The 24,053-nt window shown below is 41.9% G+C and overlaps 1 protein-coding gene across 2 annotated transcripts; it reads left to right on the forward strand.

Moving 5' to 3' along the window:
- The first annotated feature begins 793 nt into the window (after nt 1-793).
- Nucleotides 794-22,986, forward strand: pcolceb (procollagen C-endopeptidase enhancer b). Of its 2 annotated transcripts, none has more exons than XM_060924585.1 (9): nt 794-1,078; nt 2,580-2,688; nt 8,040-8,298; nt 9,978-10,102; nt 11,225-11,361; nt 18,486-19,078; nt 19,165-19,242; nt 22,191-22,361; nt 22,505-22,986. In XM_060924585.1, the coding sequence occupies exons 1-9, from the start codon at nt 990-992 to the stop codon at nt 22,630-22,632; spliced, it is 1,689 nt and encodes a 562-aa protein (XP_060780568.1). In that variant the 5' UTR covers nt 794-989; the 3' UTR covers nt 22,633-22,986. The 2 variants fall into 2 exon arrangements, with proteins under 2 accessions (XP_060780568.1, XP_060780574.1); XM_060924591.1 differs by having other exon boundaries at nt 19,168-19,242.
- The last annotated feature ends 1,067 nt before the right edge of the window (nt 22,987-24,053 follow it).

Below are 24,053 nucleotides of genomic sequence, written 5' to 3' on the forward strand. Positions count from 1 at the left end.
GGAAAAGGTCTCCAGAGCCAGAGTGGAAGTTAAATGTTTTTATTTTAATTGTCCTAAACCTCAGGCTTTTCTCGGCTAAGGCAAGAATGTGGCCTGAGCTTTAAAAAGGTCCTGACGTGGCCACATGGTGGTTTTTCCTGGCACAAACACTGTGGCATGAGCAACACACACACAAAATTGTCTTGCATTCACGTTTTATTTTTCATGCACAATGCATGCGCAAAGAGCGAAATAAAGATGAAAATGATTGTGAGACAGGTTTAATAAGAAGTTTGCTTGTGCCTGTGGTCTTAGTGTGTGTTTTTCTGCCCAGCTTGAGCCTCGTGTCAGAAGCGTGCAGGTCTCAGACACGGTCCTGAATGAAAGGCTCGGTCACTACTATCACAAAGGAATGAAGTGAATGTACAGAAAGGGATTAAACCATCAGTCACATTTTTATACTCATGTTCGGTTATGTGGCTGCGCAAAAATGAGTTTCTATATTTGTGGGTTCTTTGTGTTATTCTGAGAGAGAGAATGAGTGAGGGAGTGAAAGAAGGAGTGAAAGAGGGAGGGCAGGCGTCCAATAGGAAGCATTCGGTCCTTCAGTCTGTGGACTTTCGCTCCCACATACAAACATCAGTATCACTGTTTAAATACTGAGTCCTTGACCATTTAATAAACATTACAGCTAAAATCCAAACACATCATCCCCTCCTCGAATCTCTCTCTTGCGCGCACACACACACACACACAGCCCTTGATTAGGTGTGTGTTTGGGTGTGAGGGCAGTTATCTTTCCACCATTCCAAAATCAACAGCATCTGGGAGCCATTCCCAAACTTCCCATTCCTTAACACAGTCTCTCTCTCTCTCTCTCTCATTCCCCCTTGTCCTCTTCTCAATCCCCCTTTCACGTAGCCACCCTGCTCCTTCTCCACGCCCCTACAGTCTCTTCCTGTCCTGCGTCCTCATGCTCTGTCTTCGTCCTCTCTTCTCTGAAAGGCAGGATGAGGGGTGGTGTGTGTGTGTGGTATGTGGGCCTCCTGGTTTTGGGGTTGCGATGGGTGCAAGGACAAAGTCAAACCAACTTCACAAGGTGCGTGAGAGTGTGTGTGAGAGAGAGTGAATGCATGTATTCATTGTGCTGTAATTTGTGTGTGTGTGTGTGTGTGTGTGTGTAGGGTTAACAGGTTACTGCAGGACTGCGCTGTTTCATTTTCTCATGTCTGAAGTGAATGACTGACTAGTTTTGCTGATGTTTCTTCTGCTATCAGAAAGCATTAAAGTTGAGATTATTTTTATTGTAGTGTGTGTGTGTGTGTGTGTGTGAAGGAAGGAGTCAGTTTTAATCAAACCACCAGTTGTTGCATCTACATTAGTCTGAACCCTTATGGTATTACAGTATTTCTGTCCTACAAAGAGGAAAAACGTATCTGCCAGTTGGTTTTTTTGTATTTTTTTGTTTGTTTTTGCACTTTCATTTCATTGAACAGATTTGCTGTAATCTTTTTAAAAGAACCCTTTATGTACAGTAGCTATTACTTCTTTAGTTGGACATTTTTAGGTTCATGCTATGAGTTATTGACTTCTGGCAGTATATGTTGATTAACAGTATTACAATTATTTCTTCTGCTCTTTTGGGTCTTTAAAAAAAACAAAAAAACGCTGTATGACCTGGACAACCTTTAACAGTCTGAATATCTCTGCAAAACGATGCATCATCCACAGGAAAAAAAAATGAGTAAATGTATTCTGTCTCTATCATTCATTCATTCATTCATAAAGACATTCACAGTCTTTTTAGTGTATTTAGAAATATTTGTACTGTCAGAGTCGAACTGTTAAATGGAGAAATTGAGAAACTGAAATCTGTTTCAATTCACACATTCACTGAAGGAGAAGCTGAAGTTTTCCAAAGGCTCACGTGCTGTTTCTCGATTCCCAAAATGACCCTGAACCTAGTGCTGGGTAAAACAGGGTTTGTGCCAGACAAAACAACAACGTTTTAGTTGATTGGGTTCTGTTAATAACTGTTACGTTCTCATTCTGACAAAGATAAAAGAGCCAGAGACTGTTTTATGACACAACTGCTTTTGATTAACACTGAATTACATAGTGTTTGATGTGCGTCTGGAATGAAGGCTGCTTTTTATATATCTTTTGATGCATTGGAGTGTGTTTATATATATATACGAGAGAGAGAGAGAGAGAGAGAGGAATAAAAAACGCTTTCAAATACATTTGCATTCAAAGCAGCACATTAAATCTTTCAATTAGGCTAAATGAATGTTTTTCACGCTGAATTATCGTGTGTGTGTGAGAGAGAGAGAGAGAGAGAGAGCGGTATGTGTGAGAAAGGAAACATTCTGTCAGTGTAGTGACTGACTCCATTTAACACACATCTTTTAAAGTGTTGAGGGGGTGTGTGGGTGTGTGTATAAGTTCAGCAGCCCTTCCTACATTTCTGGAACAGAGTGCGGCTGTTTGGGTCTTGGAGGTTTGCTGTGTGTGTGTGTAAGTACGTATGTTTGTGGTTGTGCTGGTGCCAACACCATGGCCACATGGAAATGTGAAAAGAAATCTCTCTCTCTCTCTAGGCCAGTTTTCCGATGTGGAGGTCATTTAACAACAGATTCAGGCTTTGTGGCTAGTGAAGACTTCCCCACTCACTACAAACCCAACTCCAAATGCACCTGGTACATCACCGTGAGTAACTGTCCGCATCACAAGCATAAAAACCGAACGATAGACATTACAGATCAAAGACAACAAGAGTTTCTAAAAAGAGGTAAACATCACAGTCTCAAAATTGTTCCTCAGAGAAGGCGGCATGTGATGCAGCGGTCAGCACTGTCGCCTCACAGTGAGAAGGTTCTGAGTTCAAACTTTGGACTGGAGCGTGTAGAGTTTGCAGGTGTGAATGGCTGTCTGTCTCTCTGTGTGTGTTATCCCTGAAATAGACTGGTGACCTGTCCAAGGTGTACCCTACCTCTCACCCAGTGTCAGCTGGGATTAGCTCCAGTTTCCCGCTATGGATAAATGGTATAGAGAATGAATGAATCAATATTTCGGAGAGTAATTTCTCCTTTTATCTACCATTTTATTAATGGTGCTATACTCTTTTATGATTTGTAAAATTTTTCATTCGAATGGTAATGTAAATCATTTGTTCTTTGAAAAGATTTCTTTAGGGGACAGTTAAAGGTTCTTAGCATCCTCAATGGGTTCCAGTGGGGAATAAGGAAATAGTGTCCTAGAATGTAATGTTTAAGGATTCCCCAGAGGGACAGCCATTACATTACATTACTGGCATTTATCAGACGCTCTTATCCAGCGTGATGGACAACACACCCAGAGCAGCCTGGGGAGCAGTTGGGGGTTAGGGACCTTACTCAAGGCCACTTCAGCCATTCCTGCTGGTCCAGGGAATCAAACCAACAACCTTTTGCTCCCAAAGCTGCTTCTTTAACCGTTAGGCCATGGTTTCCCGCATGATTTTCAGTTTTAATTTCAATTTCAGCATACCATCAACATTCTCTCCATAGAACACTTAGGAGCTCTAGACTATTCTTTTTTTAAAGACTGCTATTCTGAGTGGTAGTTTTGTGCTTTGGAATGTACAGTACCAGCCAACAGTTTGGACACACCTGCTCATTTATAGGTTTTTCTGCCTTTGGACTACTTTCTACATTGTAGAACAATACTGAAGACATCAAAACTATAAAATAACACATGGAACATATATGGAGTTGTGTGGTAAACAAAAAAAGTGTTAAAAAAAACAATATGTTTGATATTTTAGATTTTTCAAAGTCACCAGCATTTACTTTCATGACGGTTTGCACACTATTGGCATTATTTTACCCAGCTTCATGAGGAAGTCATCTGGAATCAGGGCTTTGAACCGGTTCAAGGAACGAAAACCGGGAACTTTTTCTATTTCACATGGAACAGAAACGAAACCAGAAACTTTATTATTTTTTATGTTCCGGAACAGAAACGCTTATTAAAAATAATGGTAACCGGTTAATACCGGTTTTTATTTCGTTCCTCAAAGTTTCCGTAGCCTACAAATAAAGTCATTCTTCTCCTGCACAAGTTTCTATGACCCGCTGGGGTTCACTTCCTGTGTGACGTTCGCTGACTGAATGGAGAGAGCGGGAAGGTGGACTACTATCACGTCTCCATGTGATGATAAGTGAGTAATTGCATTCCTGAGTGTCTGAGCAAAGAAGAGCCTGAACGATGCAACCTCCCTATTGGCTGTTTGTAAAAATGTATCAATTGTTGCCCCTCCCACCGGAATCATCGCGGGCTCGAGAGACGAGACCTGACGAGTTAGTTCGTTGGTAGCAGAACAAAATGTCTGGACACAAATCGGGTTTTCAGAAAAGGAAAGAAAATAAACGCAGGGTCGAAAATACAAAAAAGGAGGCAGAAAATGCAAAACGAGTTTTAAGGTAGGACAAATGGTTACTTTTCTGAGGCAGCCCGCCGTGGCTGCCTGCAGGCTTATTTATTATAGCCCATTTAGTTAAAATAGTTGATATAAAATGTTTATAGTTATAGTTATGTGATGATTGTCCTGATTTAGACTGTATTTTTTTTGGGGGGGGGGTTGCGCGATGTTGCACCCGGGTCCAGATTAGGGCAGAACCGGCCCTGGCTACATTTCAGCTGTAGTTTATGTATGTATGTACTTGCATAGATGTGTACTTGGTCTTCCAATATGGCGCCTAACAAAATCTCGCGGCGCGGTGACGTCATGCGGTAGCCCTCTATAGGGCCTGACTAGCCTTTGGTAACACACTAAACGAATTATCTTTCATTTTTGGCACTTTTTCTGTTTGTGTAGATGGGAAGACATACTGAGAATCCAAATCGCCAACATTTGAAATAATAATTGTTTTGAATTATTTTTTGTCTTATTTAATGAAGGTTGTAATAGAATTAGCCTACATTTGGCTTAAGCTGGATGAGACAGAGACATAACTTTATAGCCATTTGTTAAACAGCTGACAGGGAACGTAATTAACTGTTCCGGGAACGAAATTTTTTTGTTCTAACCGGTTCGGGAACATCTATTTAATGGTGGAACCCAAAACCGGAAACGTTAAAATTCCGTTTCTGTTCGGAACGAACCAATAGGAAAAAAATTCTGGTTCAAAGCCCTGTCTGGAATGCTTTTCAGTTAACAGGTGCCTCGTCAAAAGTTAATGAGTGCAATTTCTTGCCTTCTTGAGCAGTAAATAGTAAATAATAAATATACAGTAAATAACCCTATTCCACAACTGTAGTAATCCATATTATGTCAAGAAACCGCTCAACTAAGTCAAGAGAAACGACATCCATCATTAAGACATGAAGTGACTTAAAATAAAGAAAAGATTACACAATCCAACATATTAACTGAGACATGCAGTACCAGTCAAAAGTTTGGACATATCATGTAATTCAGTGTTTTTTCTTTATTTTTACATGAAGTAAAAATAAAGAAAAAACACTGAATTACAAGGTATGTCCAGACTTTTGACTGGTACTGTACATCTCAGTTAATATGTTGGATTGTCTAATCTGATTGGATATGTTTATTTAAAGAATTTTCTAAAACTCCAGCTGTAATTCAAATCACATATTTATATTAATGCACTCATTCTAATGTGTTCTATAGTAGCAACTCATTCAAAGGTACCTGTATGGTGGATGTTCCACATAAGCTAAGACGAACAATAAATGGATTTTGTTAATGAAATAGAAGTTATTTAACAAAGAGTTAAATTACAGTTAAGAGCTAAGGATAATCAGTGATATGGTGAAGTCTTGTACAGTCAAGCCAGAAAGTCTGCACACCCCTTTCACCTTTTCCACCTTTTATTACGTTACAGACTCATTCTACAATAGATTGAGTTCATTTTTTGTCACAAAATTCTACACAAAATAGCCCATAATGACAAAGTGAAAGCAGGTTTTTAAACATTTGTGCTAATTTATTAAAAATCAAAATTTAAATATCATATGTACACAAGTGTGCACACCCTTTGATATAACACCCAAAAGTGAGCTGAGGTGCATTTTGTTTCCACTGATACTGCTTGAGATGTTTCTACAACTTAATTGGAGTCCACATGTGGTAAATTCAATTGATTGGGGATTGCCAACACCTGCCTATATAAGGTCCCACAGTTGACAGTGCATGTCAGAGCAAACTCCAAGCCATGGGGTCAAGGGAATTATCCACAGACCTCAGAAACCGGATTGTGTTGAGGCATAGATCTGGAGAAGGGTACAGAAAAATTGCTGCAGCTTTACAGGTCCCAAAGAGCACAGTGGCCGCCATCATTTGTAAATGAAAGAAGTTTGGAACCACCAAGAACCTTCCTAGACCTGGCCCCCCAGCCAAACTGAGCGATCAGGGAAGACGGGCCTTGGCCAGGGAGGTGAGCAGAAACCCGAGGGTCACTCTGATAGAGCTCCAGCGTATCCTTGTGGAGATGGGAAAACCTTTCAGAAGATCAACCATCCAGGCAGCACTCCACAAATCAGGCCTTTATGGTAGAGTGGCCAGATGGAAGCCGCTTCTTAGTTAAAGGCACATGACAGCCTGCTTGGAGTTTGCCAAAAGGTACCTAGAGGACTCTCAAACCATGAGAAACAAGATTCTCTGGTCTGATGAAACCAAAATTGAACTTTTTGGCCTGAATACCAAGCATCATGTCTGGAGGAAACCAGGCACTGCTCATCACCTGGCTAATGCCATCCCTACAGTGAAGCATGGTGGTGGCAGCATCGTGATGTGGGGATGTTTTTCAGCAGCAGGAATGGGGCGACTAGTCCTGATAGAGGCAAAGATGAATTCAGCCATGTACACTGAGATCCTTGAAGAAAATCTGCTCCAGAGTGCTCTGGACCTTAGACTGGGGTGAAGGTTTACCTTCCAACATGACGATGACCCAAAGCACACAGCCAAGAGAACAAAGGAGTGGCTTCAGAGAAAGTCTGTGAATGTCCTTGAGTGGCCCAGCCAGAGCCCAGACCTGAATCCAATTGAACATCTGTGGAAGGAGCTGAAAATGGCTGTGTACCGATGCTCCCCATCCAACCTGACGGAGCTTGCAAGGATATGCCAAGAGGAATGGGCAAAAACGTCCACAAACAAGTGTGCCAAGCTCATAGCTTCTTTTCCAAGACGCCTTGAAGCTGTAATTGCTGCCAAAGGTGCATCAACCAAGTATTAGGCTAAGGGTGTATACAGGTATGTAACCCCTAAATAACCTATTTTTGTCAGTCAAATAAAATTTTATATTTTCTAAAAACTTGCTTTCACTTTGTCATTATGGGCTATTTTGTGTAGAATTTTGTGACAAAAAATAAACTCAATCTATTCTAGAATAAGTCTGTAACGTAATAAAATGTGGAGAAGGTGAAAGGGGTGTGCAGACTTTCCAGCTTGACTCTATAAGTAGATGTTTATGTAACATTTATAGGAGTCTCGAGTGTCAGTGCTTTGACTTCTGCCATGGGAAAGTCTTCAGGACAGAGGACAAACTGCATTTCTTTGTCTTATTGGAGTCACGAGAAAATCTGTCTATAGCTGCTATAACTGAATTGATAAGAATGACCTTGTCGTACATTAAATGTAACTATCGACAGGTAAAAAGTAAGGTTTATTACTAAGTTAAACATTGTAATCATTGGCAAATTGCTCGAGCATAAGAGAAATAAAACACTTCAGGATATTTTTTCTGTATTCGTAACTTCGAGAGATCCAAAAGACATCATGTTTTACTCTTTAAACACCTTTTATAACACAAGTCTATGAATAATTGTATATGTAATAAAAAGAACAGATGCAAAAAGAGACATCTCCTCCTTGACTCATATTTATTATCACATATAGGTTTCTATGTGTAAAATGTGGGCACTGAATTTTTTTCCGTCCATGTAACTTTCAGATCGTACACATGCAGGATGATCTTCTGAACATAATACTATTTTGTAATGTCAAGTATGAGCACACCAAAATACAGTACAGTGTTAACACGGAGTCGTACCTACAGGTTCCAGTGGGTCAGGTGGTCATGCTCCAGTTCCGTCTCTTCGACCTGGAGGCTGATCCGACCTGTCGCTATGACTACGTGGATGTGTACAACGGTCACTCGTATACGGTACAGAAGCTGGGCCGCTTCTGTGGAACGTTCCGGCCTGGAGCGCTTATGTCCACCTCCAACCTCATGATGCTGGAGATGGTGTCTGACTCGGGCAGGGGAGGGCGTGGCTTCCTGGCTTTCTTCAGTGGTGGAAAGCCACATGTGGATGGTTGGAAGCTTTTGCTTGCTGTTTAACAGTGTCATTAATTGTCATTTGGGCTTTTAAATAAATGTTTAAGCCTAAATCTTTATATTCTTATGATTGTTTGATTAATGTTTGATTAATACAGAACGATATTAACCACAGAGCAAAGATTTCATAAGAAAAAAATCAACATGTGAAATAGAATAATCTCAGAAATATCACAAAAGATCAATTTAGACTTGGTTAGATCCAAGAATTCTTCAAGAGTTTGAATAGTTAAGGTTTCACCACGTAGACTAACCTATCTTTAAGAACCCTTAAAGGTTCTAGACCTTTATTTCTGAGTGAAAATATCGCAATTTTATTACAAATACAATAAATTAAAATGTATAATATTTGCCGGGGGGGTTGAGACACAAAAAGATGCCTCGTTTGGTCTCTATATACTCTCTGTAACAGTACTGTACAAAAGTCTTAGGCACATGTATAGAAATGCTGTAGACCAAAAATGACTTAAAAATAATGAAATGAAATGTTTCAACATTAAAACAATACTATAAACAGCAGTAAGCCATAATAAATGAAACAAAGTCAGTATTTGATCTGAGACGACCCTTTGCTTTAAAAAAAAAATAGTAGTCTCAGGTACACTACCGTTCAAAAGTTTGGGGTCACTTTGAAATGTCCTTATTTTTGAAAGAAAAGCACTGTTCTTTTCAATGAAGATCACTTTAAACTAATCAGAAATCCACTCTATACATTGCTAATGTGCTAAATGACTATTCTAGCTGCAAATGTCTGGTTTTTGGTGCAATATCTCCATAGGTGTATAGAGGCCCATTTCCAGCAACTCTCACTCCAGTGTTCTAATGGTACAATGTGTTTGCTCATTGCCTCAGAAGGCTAATGGATGATTAGAAAACCCTTGTACAATCATGTTAGCACAGCTGAAAACAGTTGAGCTCTTTAGAGAAGCTATAAAACTGACCTTCCTTTGAGCAGATTGAGTTTCTGGAGCATCACATTTGTGGGGTCAATTAAATGCTCAAAATGGCCAGAAAAATGGCTTGACTATATTTTCTATTCATTTTACAACTTATGGTGGGAAATAAAAGTGTGACTTTTCATGGAAAACACAAAATTGTCTGGGTGACCCCAAACTTTTGAATGGTAGTGTACAGTGAGTGCAGTTTTATGCGGAAATGAGCTGTAGGTTTTACTGATCATCTTACAGAACCAGCCACAGTTCTTCTGGACACGTTGACTGTCACACTCGCTTCTTCATTTTGCACCAAAACCCAGCAGCCTTCATTATGTTTTCTTTTTTCATCTGAAAAGTGGTGTCTTATGTAATATGCTGCTCAGGTACAAACTTTTTTCTCTGTAACATTTAATTTTATGCTGGAAAATGAAAGTTTGGGACTCTAAAATGTTTTTGTACCGACTCGATAATGCAGAAGTCGTAAAATAGAAATCTATAACAACGTTTTTATGGAAAAAAAAATAGGGTGCCTCAGACTTTTGCACAGCACTGTATGTCACTCTGTTTCAGTTCATTTTTGCTGTGGATTTAAGAACTAGTGTCCTCTCACACATTCACACCCAAGAATTATTATTATCAATACAAACAGAAACACAAATTCAAGAGGATAAAGACAAGAATTCAGGAGGATAAATATTTCTTTCTCTCTCACTCCACACAGAGACTCAGTATTGTGGTGGCAGGTTGACAAAGCCTCACGGATCGGTGAAGACTCCAAACTGGCCAGATTCTAATTACCCACCAGGCATCAGCTGTTCCTGGCACATCTCTGTAGCGGCCAACATGGTGAGCATGTCGAGCCGCACTTCACACCTCTTCCTCCCTCTGCTCTCATGCCATCGTTCTTCATTCTGGCAGTGTGAAATTATTTTATTTGACACAAGGGAGCTGTGATTAGCTTACTGGGGTGGGTGTGTGGGTGTGTGTGTGCACGCATGCAGGCATGTATGTGTGATGCCAGAGACTAAGACTCCATTGAAGGGTTGGGGGGGATGGGGGGAGAGAGACAGTAGCATAGCAGAGAGGGGAGAAGGAGAGAGAGAGAGAGAGAGAGAGAGAGAAAGTAGCATAGCAGAGAGGGGGAAAGGGGAGAGAGACAGATAGAAAGAGTAGCATAGCGGAGAAGGAGAGAGAGAGAGAGAGTAGCATAGCAGAGAGGGGAGAAGGGGAGAGAGAGAGAGATACAGAGAGGGGAAAAGGGGAGAGAGAGATGCAGAGAGGGGAGAAGGGGAGAGGGGGGAAGGAGAGAGAGAGAGATGCAGAGAGGGGAGAAGGGGGAGAGGGGGGAAGGAGAGAGAGAGAGATGCAGAGAGGGGAGAAGGGGGGAAGGAGAGAGAGATGCAGAGAGGGGAGAGGGAGGGAGAGAGAGAAGCAGAGAGGGGAGAAGGAGAGACTAAGGGGAGAGAGAGAGAGAAGCAGAGAGGGGAGAAAGAGAGAGGGAGGGAGAGAGAGAGATGCAGAGAGGGGAGAAGGAGAGAGGGAGGGAGAGAGAGAGATGCAGAGAGGGGAGAAGGAGAGAGGGAGGGAGAGAGAGAGATGCAGAGAGGGGAGAAGGAGAGAGGGAGGGAGAGAGAGATGCAGAGAGCGGAGAAGGAGAGAGGGAGGGAGAGAGAGATGCAGAGAGGGGAGAAGGGGAGAGAGAGATGCAGAGAGGGGATAAGGGGAGAGAGGGAGAGAGAGATGCAGAGAGGGGAGAAGGGGAGAGAGAGAGGGAGAGAGATGCAGAGAGGGAGAGAGGGGAGAAGAGGGGGAGAGAGATGCATAAAAAGCTGCATAAAAGACTCATTATGATTTTAGCTGCCTGTTTTTTAAATTAAGACTATTACAAGTTTTACATAGCGCTCCAACCCAAACAGAAGTATCAGACCTTTAATGTGTGTGTGTGTGTGTGTGTGTGTTCGTTCCTAGGTGCTTGAAGTAAAGTTTGAGAAGCTGGACCTGGAGGCAGATAAATATTGTCGCTTTGACTACGTGGCACTATTTAATGGTGGAGAAACAGACAATTCACGACGTATAGGCAAATTCTGCGGAGATATAGCACCAGAGTGAGTCACATTTACCATATTTTAAAGTCCCCTTCACTGGCATTTTTGCTGGGTTATCCACTGATGCCACATAACAAGAAAGGGAGGATGTGTTTGTTTTAGGTCAATCGTGTGGGACAGAATGTATTTTTGGATATCTTTCCCAGATTTTTTCCCCTAAAATTGTCAAACAAGAACTTTAAAATGAAACTGTACAAAAGTATAAATGTGCAAGTCCATTTAAGGATCTTTTAAGAATAAGGGCACTGTCCACGCTGAGATCCGAGACCACATTTTGATTGACGTTAACATGGAGTATGGAACTCGATAAACAAATAATACACTGTCAAGTAGAAGGCAAATCACACAAGTGTGTATGGGAGACCGAGAGCACACTGACAAAGGCTCAAAGAAACCAACACGCATAGGTGCAGTTTTAAATAGGTTTTAAACCCATTAAAGTAAAGGCTTTTTAAAGTTAACCAAGTGAGTGCCTCGGCTCTTCTCTTCTATTTGACGACATACTGTATGACTTCTGTATGACTGTAATGCATTATATAATCTTGCACATCCACTGGCCACTTTATTAGGAACACCCATCCGCCTGCCGTTTGATGCAGTTCTCTAATCAGCCGATCCCTTGACAGCAGCACAGTGCATCAAATCATGCAGATACGAATCAAGAGTTTCAGTTAATGCTCAGTTCAAACATCAGAACGGGAAAAATTGTGATCTCAAAGTGTGAATTTCACTGTGGCATGGCTGTTGGTTTGAGCCAGATGGACTGGTTTGAGTATTTCAGAAGCTGCTGTTGTCCTGGGGTTTTCACACACAACAGTCTCTAGAGTTTACACAGAATGGTGCGAAAAACAAACAACATTGAGTGAGCGACAGTTCTGTGGGTGGAAACAAACATCTTGTTGATAAGAGAGGTCAGAGGAAAATGGCCAGATTGGTTCGAGCTGCCAGGAAGGATATAGTAACTCATAGCAACTCTTTACAACTGTGGTGAGCAGAAAAGCATCTCAGCATGTAACAGCAGAAGACCACATTGGGTTCCACTCCTGCAGCCAAGAACAGGAATCTTAGAGTCAAGAACAAGTTCCTATTAAAGTGGCCGGTGATTGTGTGTGGATAGAAAGAAAGAATGTATGTACGTACGTTTGTTCATTCCAACCTAATGTCTGGTTTAAGACATCTGCAACATTTTACCACTGACAAAAGTTTTAACACAGTTCCCCTTTTTGGAAGACATGAAGCTGTTGGGACGGACAATAAATGTTTAAAATATGCAAATATGTCACCTGAATTCAATCTAAAACCCTGTTACCTCTAACACTGAAGGTGCAAACATGGGAGAATGTCTCACCGTCAGAAGTCATTTATCAAAATGTCTCGCACACAGCCATACAGTAAATCATTCCAGTAAGTCTCACTTTCCTAAATGCTGTGTGATCACGTGGAAACTTTCATCTTTCATGTGATTATGGGTTACCAGTATAGACACGTAACCATGGAAGTACCTTTAGTTCCTCCTTCTGAAAAAGTAGTTGTACTTCCAAAATCACATAACCGCACATTTAACGTTCAGTCATTCATTTATCTTCAGTAATTGCTTGATCCTGGTCAGAGTTGTGGTGGATCCAGAGCCTGTCCTGGGAACAATGGGTACAAGGTGGGAAAATAACCTGGATGAGACCCTAGTACAGCACTCATGGACATATAGATTCACACCTTGGGGTAGATCAACGTAAATAATCCGCCTACTGGGATGTTTTGGGGAGGAAACCCAAGAACCTGGAGGAAATCCATGTGGGTACATGGAGAACATGCGAAACTCTACACGGAGAGTAACTCAAGCTTGAACTGGGGACGGTGGAGCTGTGAGGAGGAAACACAACCTGCTGTATCAATATGCCGCCCTCCGTTTAAGGTTGAATTTAATTCAAATCCATTTGTAGATCATTTGACTCAATGATTGTACTGTATGTCCATGATGAGCCACCGTACCTCTAGGTGTATGTGTATTTACTGATGTGCTCTGTGTTCAGTTAATCAGTTACGTTCCACCAGGCAGACCTTGCAAGTTTATCAGTCTCGTGTCAATGTCCTGCTTAGTGTTAATAAGCCAACAGTTTTGGTAGAAGTCGGTGTGATCATTGACTCACACAGGTACGACAGAATAAATCTACATGGTGTCAGAAGACAGTAAGGACTTCTCGCCAGTGAGTTACATGTTTTGCTTTGTTTTTCTTTCATCGGACCGGTTGCAATTAGTCCTAATTAGTGCTAATCAACTAGCCTGAGCTAATTAGCCTGAGACACGCTGATTGCTGGACATTATGCCGGGTGGATTTCGCAGACCCGGCCCTGTTGTTTTTGCCGAAAATGTCGCAGAGAATTGGCAGATTTTTGAGCGCGAATATGACATTTTTATCGCCGCAGCACACTCGGACAAGCCTGCGAAGACAAAGGCTTACATTCTCCTCAATATTGCTGGACCTGAAGCCATTGAACGGGAGCGTTCATTTGTCTATGCAGCTGAAGTGCGCGCGTCCGGGGAAAACGGAGCAGTGATCACCCCGGCGGTGTCCAGAGAGGATCCAGACTGCCTGAAGATGAAGTTCAAGGAAATGTGCAACCCCCAAAGCAACAGAACAATGGTTTCACTCAAGAAATCAGAAACTAGGTGAGAGCATAGAATCCTTCATCAGTGATTTGAAGATCAAAGCTAAAACTTGCCAATTTGGAGATTTGACTGACGACCTTATCTGTGACCGTATCGTGTGTGGCATCACCAGTGACTCTTTGAGAAAATCTCTGTTGAGAGACAGCAAATTAACACTTGCCAAAGCCATCTCACTCTGTCGCATTCACGAAATGACAGAGAAAAATAGCAAAACACTAGCCACACAGGTCACCAATGCTGATGTAATCAGGCCAGTTTCTAACAAAAAGCACCAAGTGCAGCAATTGCGGGGGTAGTCATGCAGCCAAGAGGGAAACGTGTCCTGCCTTCGGACAACAGTGTCCATAATTGTAAGAAAATGAACCACTACAAAAGCTGCTGCAAGTCTAAACCAAGGAGTCAAAGCAACCCACACAGAAAGCTTTCAGACGATCTGTGCATGAAGTGACAGTGGATCAGGCCACAGCAGGTGAAGAGGACACATTTTATGTGGATGGCATCGATGTTGACAATTTATCTTGATAATATTATTAGTTCTCAAAATGAGAAGGACGAAGGATTTTGTCACACTATACACCAATGGCAAGTCTACTGAAATGAAACTTGACATGTCACAAGAGACTTAAACGAGTGACTAATAACAAGCAACTCATACAACAAAAGAAAGCTGCAAACCTCGTTGCTTAGGGAGGCGCTAGAATTGAGGCAAAGGGCTTCGTCATGTTGCAATGCCGTTTAAAGGGGCAGCATCACACACTGCCTTTCTTCATAGTGGACAGCGATGTGCAGCCACTAATCGGATTTCGTGCACGCATGGACATGGGAATTGTCAAAATGAGCCCCGATGTCCACCAAGTCACCATGGAGAGCAACACAGACTTCAGTTAACAAATTTTCACACAGTACAAAGACGTGTTCAGCGATGAGCTTGGAGAACTTCCAGTCACATACTCCATGACGCTGGATCCCAGCATACAGCCTGTGGTCCAGCCAGCCCACCGTATCCCTGTAGCAATGCAAGGAAGAGTTAAAGCAGAACTTGAACGCATGCAAAGCATAGGTGTCATAACACCTGTCTCTGAGCCTACAGACTGGGTTTCCTCTATGGTGGCAGCACACAAGAAGGACAAGCAGGAAATAAGACTATGCATCAATCCCAAAGTCCTCAACACAGCATTGAAAAGGCCCCATCACCCCATGCGTAATGTTGAAGAGGTAGCAGCACAGATGTCAAGGGCAACAGTGTTTTCTGTCCTGGATGTGAAGAACTCTTTCTGGAAGATATGTCTTGATAAGAAATCCTCAATATTGACAACATTCAGTACTCCATTTGGGCACTACAGATTTCTACAAATGCCTTTTGGTATTAACTCTGCAAGTGAGGTGTTTCAGCACTCGATGGAACAGCTGTTCACGGGCTACCCATGCTCAGTCATTGTTGATGGCATCATCATCGGAGGCTATAGAATAGCTGAACATGATGCCAACCTGAGAAAAGTGCTTGAAAGAGCGAGAGAGGTCAACCTCAGGCTAAATCCAGTCAAGTGTAAGTTTCGCCTGGATCAAGTAGGCTATGTAGGCCACATCTTCACAATCGAGGGCCTAAAAGCCAACCCCTCTAAAACTGCAGCTATCACCGACATGCCGGTCCCCACAGATATCACTTCACTACAACGTTTTCTTGGAATGGTAAATTACCTTGCCAAGTACATTCTGAACTTCAGTGACATTGAAGCACCTCTGAGGAAACTGACCCACAAGGAGACGGTGTGGTGCTGGTTCCCGCAGCATCAGGAGGCATTTGACTGCCTCAAGTCATGCCTATCCACCCCACTGGTACTGGCATACTACAAAATCAATCAGGAGCCAGTCACACTCACCTGTGATGCATCATGCTATGAACTCAGAGCAGCATGCATGCAAAACGGCAGGCCAGTAGCGTTCGCATCACATACCCTCACAGATACAGAAACACGATATGCCCAGATAGAAAAAGAGCTTCTAGCTGTCATGTTTGCCTGCACAAAATTCAAAGACTATGTGTACGGAAAGCCCACAGTCATGGAAACCGACCATCAACCTCTAGTGACTATCCTAAAGAAGCCCATTCACACCGCCCCTGCCCGTCTCCAGAGAATGTTACTTCGCCTTCAGAGCTATGACATCAGCTTGGTTTACAAAAAGGGCAAACACATGTACCTGGCTGACACTCTCTCAAGAGCTCCAAATGCACACGTCTCCCAGAGCCCTGCTGAAAATGATGCCAATGAAGTCATGTCGGTGAGTTACATCTCCACAGCTCGCCTAGAAGAGCTCAGACAGCACACAGCAGAGGATGAAGTACTGCAAACCCTCAGTGCAGTCATTCAAAGAGGATGGCCCACCAGAGAAAGCCAGCTCAAGCCTGCTGTCATTCCTTTTTTCCTCTACAGAGATGAACTCACAGTGGAGAATGGGATCATCATGAAAGGCCACAAGACAGTCATTCCCCAGTCTCTGCACAGACAGTACATCAATATCATGCACAAAGGACACGCAGGTGTTGAAGCAACTAAGCGCAGAGCTAGAGGCATCATATTTTGGCCAAGAATGTTAAACGACATCACTGAAAAGCTACTCACTTGTGCAGTATGTAACAGTCCCACCAGTAAGAGGAACCTCTGCAACTCCAATCAATTCCAGATCTCTCATGGTCCATAGTGGCCACAGACATGTTCGAATGGTGTGGCAAACACTACCTAGTGCTTGTAGATTCATATTCTGGCTGGTTTGAAATTGACCTTCTCCGTGACCTAACATCGTCAGCTGTGATATCCAAACTGAAAAGACACGTCTTAGTCCATGGCACACCACATACCCTCTTCTCTGATAATGCTAGGCAATACACCAGTTAACATTTCAAGGACTTTGCCAAACAATGGGATTTTGTCCCTACCATCAGCAGCCCCGAATTCCCACAGTCAAACGGGCTCACAGAGAGAGCAGTCCACAGTGCCAAGCAGCTGATGGAGAAATCTCAGAGAGATGGATCTGACGTCTTTTTCAAACTCCTGAATCTCAGAAACATCCCCTGCGATTCAAAACTGGGCTCCCCTGCTGAACATCTGATGTCATGGTAGACACGCACAGCCATTCCAGTGTGCACCAAACTATTGGAACCAGTTCCGAAGGCCACCCAGCAAGTCAGTGCCCAGCTCCTGAACAAAAAGGCTCACTCTAAAACGCCAGTACGACAAGTCAAGTCGCCCACTACAGCCTTTAACAGAGGGACAGGTGGTTCGTATGCAGACCCCCAAAGGGTATGACCAACTTGGGACTATAACAGAGAGGAGCAAGGAGCCACGCTCTTACACCATCCAGTCCAATGGGAAGACTTACAGGAGAAATCGCCGCCACATCCTTCCTGTTGCAGAGCCACCACCGCCACAGTTCCACACAGAGAACCCAGACTCTGAGAACATCAACTCCTCTACAATGGACAGTGCACTCCTCACACCACATACACCAAGGCCAAACACCATGCAATCACAGCACACATCCCCTCCCCGGCCAACACACACAGTATACTTACCCACTGAGAACAGTAACATGTACTACACAACAAGTTCAGGCCGCATCTGCAGACCAAACCCAAAATATATGCAGTGAAATGGAAGTTATGGAAAAAAAACACTTTTCCTGTTCATAACACGGTTCATGTGACAGTTACCAATGTGCAGTACATTATGTAATGCTAATTGAATATCTTCATTAAGTCGTTTCACTTATGCACCTATGGTGATTGTATGTTTTTTATGAATAAGCCCATTTCTTAAAGTGATGCATTCATCCACCTTGATTTACAGTTGAATTGTTTCAAGTTTTATCAAGGTGTATCCTCATTGGGTTGTTTACTGAAACCGTAAAACCATACAGAAATGTTTTGTAATGTTTACACTTAACCAAAGTTATTGTGTTTTCATATAAGACATGTAAGCTAAAGGGTTGTAGATAATTTGACTCAAGGATTGTACTGTATGTCCATGATGAGCCACCGTACCTCTAGGTGTATGTGTATTTACTGATGTGCTCTGTGTTCAGTTAATTAGTTCTGTTCCACCAGGCAGACCTTGCAAGTTTATCAGCCTCGTGTCAATGTCCTGCTTAGTGTTAATAAACCAACAGTTTTGGTAGAACTCGGTGTGATCGTTGACTGACTCACACAGGTACGACAGAATAAATCTACACCATTGATGGAAAATTTGTGAAAGCTTTCTCCAAAATGCACTTTTTTTTTACTGATGGTCCAAGGCGAGTTGTTGAAATCTTTCATAATCAGTTAGTTCTGAGTTTTCTAAGTATAAAGAAATTTCTTAAAATAAATGTCTGTGGTAATAGCGCATATGCTACAGATGCGGTAGATAGAGATGAGGTTGAAAAACATACATCATACAACAATAATTTCTCTCTTCCACAGGCCAATCGTGACCCGAGGAAACGAGCTGTTGGTGCAGTTTGTATCTGACCTCAGTTTGACAGGGGCAGGTTTCAGGGCACACTATAAGAGCATCCCACGTGGCTCTCGAGCCGCAACACCGACCCTGGACGTTGTGTTTGGATCTAAAATGGATTCTGACCTTGTTAACTCAATTCCTAAACCTAGAACAACATCGAAACCCCCAGCTCGAACTAAACCCAAGCTTACACCTAAAGCAACAGTGAAACCTTCATCTGGGGCACAGAAGCCTAAGCCTGCCAGACCAACTCTCAAACCAGTCAAGCCTAAACCAGCAAGACCTACACCCAAGCCCAAGCCTAAGCCTCCACAAAAACCTGCTAATAGGGTTACACCAAAACCTGCAGCAAAACCAAAAGTGAAGCCTAAAGCTAAACCAAATATTAAACCCGGTGGTAAGGCCACAGCCAAACCAGGCACTAAGCCAGCAAAGCCCACACCTCCATCTAAAGCCAAGCCCAAACCCAAGCCTGGTGTAAAACCTATCCTGAAACCAAAAACCAAACCTGCCACCAACACAAGCACCAAGATCACCCCTGCAGGAAACAAGAAATGTGAGTAGATCTGAGGGTTAGTGCTTTATTCTGTCTTTGTGTGTATTTGTGTGGGACAATCTTATCAGTCTTTGTTCTCCACACAGCAGTAGAGAATCCACAGTGTGCACAGCCATGTAAGAGGACAGGCACTCTTCTGACCACCTTCTGTCCTAGTGACTTTGGTAAACTCCTTTCCTTTGGCTTTTCATTTATTTTTAGTAGTCATAAAATGATAATTATAATAATTTTTTGCCTCTAGATATTTTTAATGAACGTTCATTTTCAGGATGGCTGCATGAACTGATATCCATCAGCAGTTGACTACAAAGCTGATGGGCAGGCTATGAATTCAACCCAAAAGAAATTAAATTGCAAACTGTATTTTTGCCTTTTCCTCACTATCGCAAAAACTTCCAGCCATTTCCATGATGGTTCTTTTAAACTTTCCAGAATTTCTATCATCAGTTTTCTTGCTATTTTTCAAGTCAATACAGTGACATATCAGGCAGGAGCGTCCTACTAAATGTCTAAAGGTCTGATAATGTGTCCATTTAAATTCTATACTCTTTCAGACTTTTTAGTGCCATGTAAATCCACTGTCTCAGGGCTCGACATTAACTTTTGAATCCAGTGAATGAATGAATGAATGAATGAATGAATGAACCCTTTATTATCACTGTTGCCAGTGAAATTGACCATCAACCTGTCCTTACAGAGGGGGAACAGGACAGGAAGACAGGGATAAAAGAAAAGGAAACACAATAATAACATGAGGAGAGATGAGGAAAAAAGAACCCCCCCCCCACACACACACACTATGCTCCTGTCAGGAGTACAGTGTGGGAACATGTAAAAACCTCTGCACATAAGCACACAATAACACAAGTACACTTTAAAACACGGGACTTGAGGGGGGAAGGGGGGAAAGGAGGGGGCAATCAGGGGTGGGGGGTAAGGGGGGTAGGGGTAGGGGGGTAGGGGAGGAGGTAGAGGTAACCCAGTGCAAGCAAGCAGCCGTCCGCTCCTGCAGCCATGAAGGCGCTGGTCACGTACCCGCTTGTCACACTGGGGGTGAAAATGGCGACCGCGGAAAGTTGGAGAAGGAATGCGAGGAATGTGAGAGCGTCTCCCAGCAGTGACCTTCAGGGGGAAATGTTGTCTCAGCAATGGCCTTAACCGAGGCTGGTGCTGTCTCAGGGAGCCGAATGTCGATAAGATATATAAATTTTATTCCAGTTATATAAATTCTGGTCCAGTTGGCTAAGCAGCAAGATTTTTCACTTGTCCTGACCATAACCTTTTTATTACTATATATTTACTAGTTCAATGAAAAGAAAGTAGTTAACAACATTGATCAAAAAGCAAGTATAGTTATGATAATCAGTACGCTTTTAATGATTTATAATTTTTCAATAAAACTCGTACTTTAACTGTAACAATAAACAAAAACTATCCAGTGTCCCCTTATGGTGCATGTGTTGTTCTAACCCATTACCAGCTCTGTGATTTTTAGAGTCAGGCTCACCCAAATTCAAAGCTTCTGGAGGAAATAAAATTAAATCTTGATTAATCCAGTAATACTTGAAGTATAAATTAGTTTAAAGAAATGATACCGAAAGAAAACAAGTTTAAGGGGGACAGAATGACATTGTGAATGAAAACAAACCGTAAGTGAGTTTGGCACTGCCGTAAAATTCCCCTGAAATATTTGACGATATTTGTAATGATTAATGTGTACCATACAAAAAAACAAAACAAAACACAATGAATGTCCAAATGAAATGAAGATTCACCACAGATATTTATTTTATTGAGGTATTTGATTGCCATTTCTCCAGTTTCGATGAATTCAGAGTCTAATAATCTATAGATATTACGCCGTGGTTATTTTTACACACACACTTGTTGTATTCGACTTCCCTGGAATTTCGTAAACAATAACACGGCCGGATCACTGAAGGGATTCAACTAGTTTTATTGGAACTTTATTGATGTAACTCTTGAATAATTATTATAAAAATTGTGATTTTCAACAATCCCTAAAATATGTGGTCCCTAAAAGATATAAAAGCATAAGGTATCATTACTATATTGTCTGAGGTGGTTATATGTAATACTCTGTTGAGTAATTTTCTCTCATCTGTAAAGCAAATTAGATCGGCCTATATGTAGAAAATGTGACAATAAAATATGTGGACGACTTATACTGTTTATGTAAACTGCTTAGTACTATTATTTAACTCCTCTTTTTATATTCTATTGCAATTTTAAGCAAGTCTTCAAGGAGTTTGTCCTTATAATGTAGCCTTAGCAGCAAGCCAACGAGTATAAATATTTTGTACATGAACACATGACACTGTTCAACTCACCTCAACATGTCTTTTACAATCGTTTACTCCACCATGGGCATTGCTAAAGTCACTGTTTCAAGCAGTATAGCACGCAACACCATCATTATTTTCTACCCCTATTAGGCAAGGGGACACTTTCGTGTAGTCTGAAGTGAAGTAAGTTTTGTGTTTACATTTTTTGGGGCACTGCCATGACGCTCCTGCCCACACAGAACATAACTGGTCTACTTAGCAAGACAGAGCAATCAGCATGCACTTGTGCTCTCTCTCTCTCTCTCTCTCACTCTCTTAGCTTGCACTCTCGCTCGCTCACTCTACATTACATTACATTAATGGCATTTAGCAGACGCTTTTATCCAGAGCAACATACAACATACCCAGGGCAGCCTAGGGAGCAGTTGGGGGTTAGATGCCTTGCTCAAAGGCACTTCAGCCATTCCTGCTGGTCTAGGGAATCAAACCGGCAATCTTCTGGTCCTCCCAAAGCTGTTTTTCTAACCATTAGGCCATGGCTCTAAATTCCGGGATATTGTATCTAATTTGTGGGCTTCAGGGAGCCACTATGTGAGAGACTCCCAGAACTTCCAGGAGAGTTGGGAATAATTCAACTTATCCCGTCAGACAAGCGGATGCGGATTTGACTTGTCCAGACCAAACATTTGGTTGTCCCGGACAGTCGGACTAGCGTTAATGTCGAGCCCTGTATCGAGAAATTATTGTCAGAATATGATAATATCCTCATGTCTCTGTCTGTCTGACCTCTGTTCATTTTCTCTCAGTGCTGACAGGGAAAGTGACGTCAGTAACCCCAGGTTCACGTGGTAGTGCTGAGGTGGAAGTGAGCATCATGAAGACCTTTAAAACAGGCAAACTCAACATCACCAAGAAAGGCCCAATTATGTCTGTCACTCTTACTGCTCCCTGCTCGAAATGCCCTGCACTGCAAAAAGGTACAGTGTGTTCATGGTTCATAGTTTGCATATAAATGTTTTATCCATTCTGTCAACAGAACAAAGAAGCCTAATATTATTTATGTATATATAACCACAGTCACAATATGAAGCTTTAACTGTGTAATTCTTTGCTGTCTCAGGAATAAACTACGTGCTGATGGGCCAGGTAAATGAAGGACGTGGCATTCTGAACCCTTCCAGCTTTGTCCTACTCCATAAGCAGGTGCATGATAAAGCTCTGGCAGTGTTAGCTAAGAAAGCATGCTAACTTCACCTCAACTCCACCAATCACGGTGTTGGAAACCAGGCAGGAAATAATGAAACTTAGTCATTAAGTTTAATCCTGAACCTAACAAAAAAAAAAAAATCACTTCTGATTTATATATTTAAACAGACTGTCTATACATCCTGTTGCCACGGCTAGAAATGAAGTGTGTACTTACTTTTAAAATATTATTCACCTCAACATGAAATCCAGAAACTACAAGCTTTTTAAACTTTCGATAAGATCTGTGCATGTGACACAAATATATGGAGCAGATTTTTCAGGCTGCAGAATATGGTTTTGTATTATCTGTGCTAGACAGATCACATTGTATTTTTTATTTTTAAATTATATAAGTTCTGTGATTAAAGGATTTTAACTACATTTCAGAGTGTATTCTTTCATGTCAGATCAGTTGTTCAGGACAAACATGTTGAGAAGTTATACTGAAGAGAAAGTATAAATAATGTGTCAAAATTTTACTTGATTAAAACTGGAAGTATCCAAGCCCAAATGGACTCAAATGAAAGTAAAAAATGTTATACGTTTAAATGCACTTAAGTGTTTTTACCTAAGAAAATTAAGCAATATCCTATAAGTAATGTGTCATGTGTCGATGTTAATAAAAGGAGGAACCAAACGGTCGTGCTGGTAAAGAGCTGGTTTTTTTATTATCAGCTTGAGTTGCTACAGCTAACTCCCCATAACACAGGTACGTACCCAACAACGTCCTCACATACACGCCACGTCGTGACGTCACTAAGCAACCTGTAGTTACTTATCACAACATCTCCCTTTTTCCAAAAGAATAAACTCAACAATTAAACCAGATGTACATCACATCAATTAAAGGTAACATGAATATAACAGTCTCACTCTAGGACTTTGGGGTAGACTGCCCGCCGTCCACAACAACGTGGGGTTTATTCTGCCCCCGATAGTTGCTGTTCCTATGATGTGTGAACAGTTTTTCAGAACAGTCTCTGGGTGGTCAATTAGTACCTCCGCATTGCTTTTGTGATCTCAGGCGCTTATGTAATTCCAATTCCTATTTATCTTGTCAATTATCTGATCTTACCCAAAACATAACAGTCTGTATATGGAACATAACTTTAACCAAGGAACATGTAATGTTATTTTCCCCATACCTATCTCACCCCACAGAATTACCCAGGAAAACAGGAAACAGTGTGAAGGTGAGTGTCATTACGTGTTCAAGTGTCTCTATACCGTAAATCCTCTAATATAGGCCGGGGCCTTTATTTCACTCAAGTGCATCTTGGTCCAGGCCATTATTGGAAGGAGGCCAGAATTAGAGGCAGGCCTCTATTTCTATTTGAAGTCTCACGTTCGAGTCAAGTTGATGCTTGGTTGCCTGGTTACCACCAGACCTACCGGTAATCACAATCAGGGGCGCCTGCAGG

Source organism: Neoarius graeffei, chromosome 1, assembly GCF_027579695.1.
Source record: "Neoarius graeffei isolate fNeoGra1 chromosome 1, fNeoGra1.pri, whole genome shotgun sequence".
Lineage (NCBI taxonomy): Eukaryota > Metazoa > Chordata > Actinopteri > Siluriformes > Ariidae > Neoarius > Neoarius graeffei.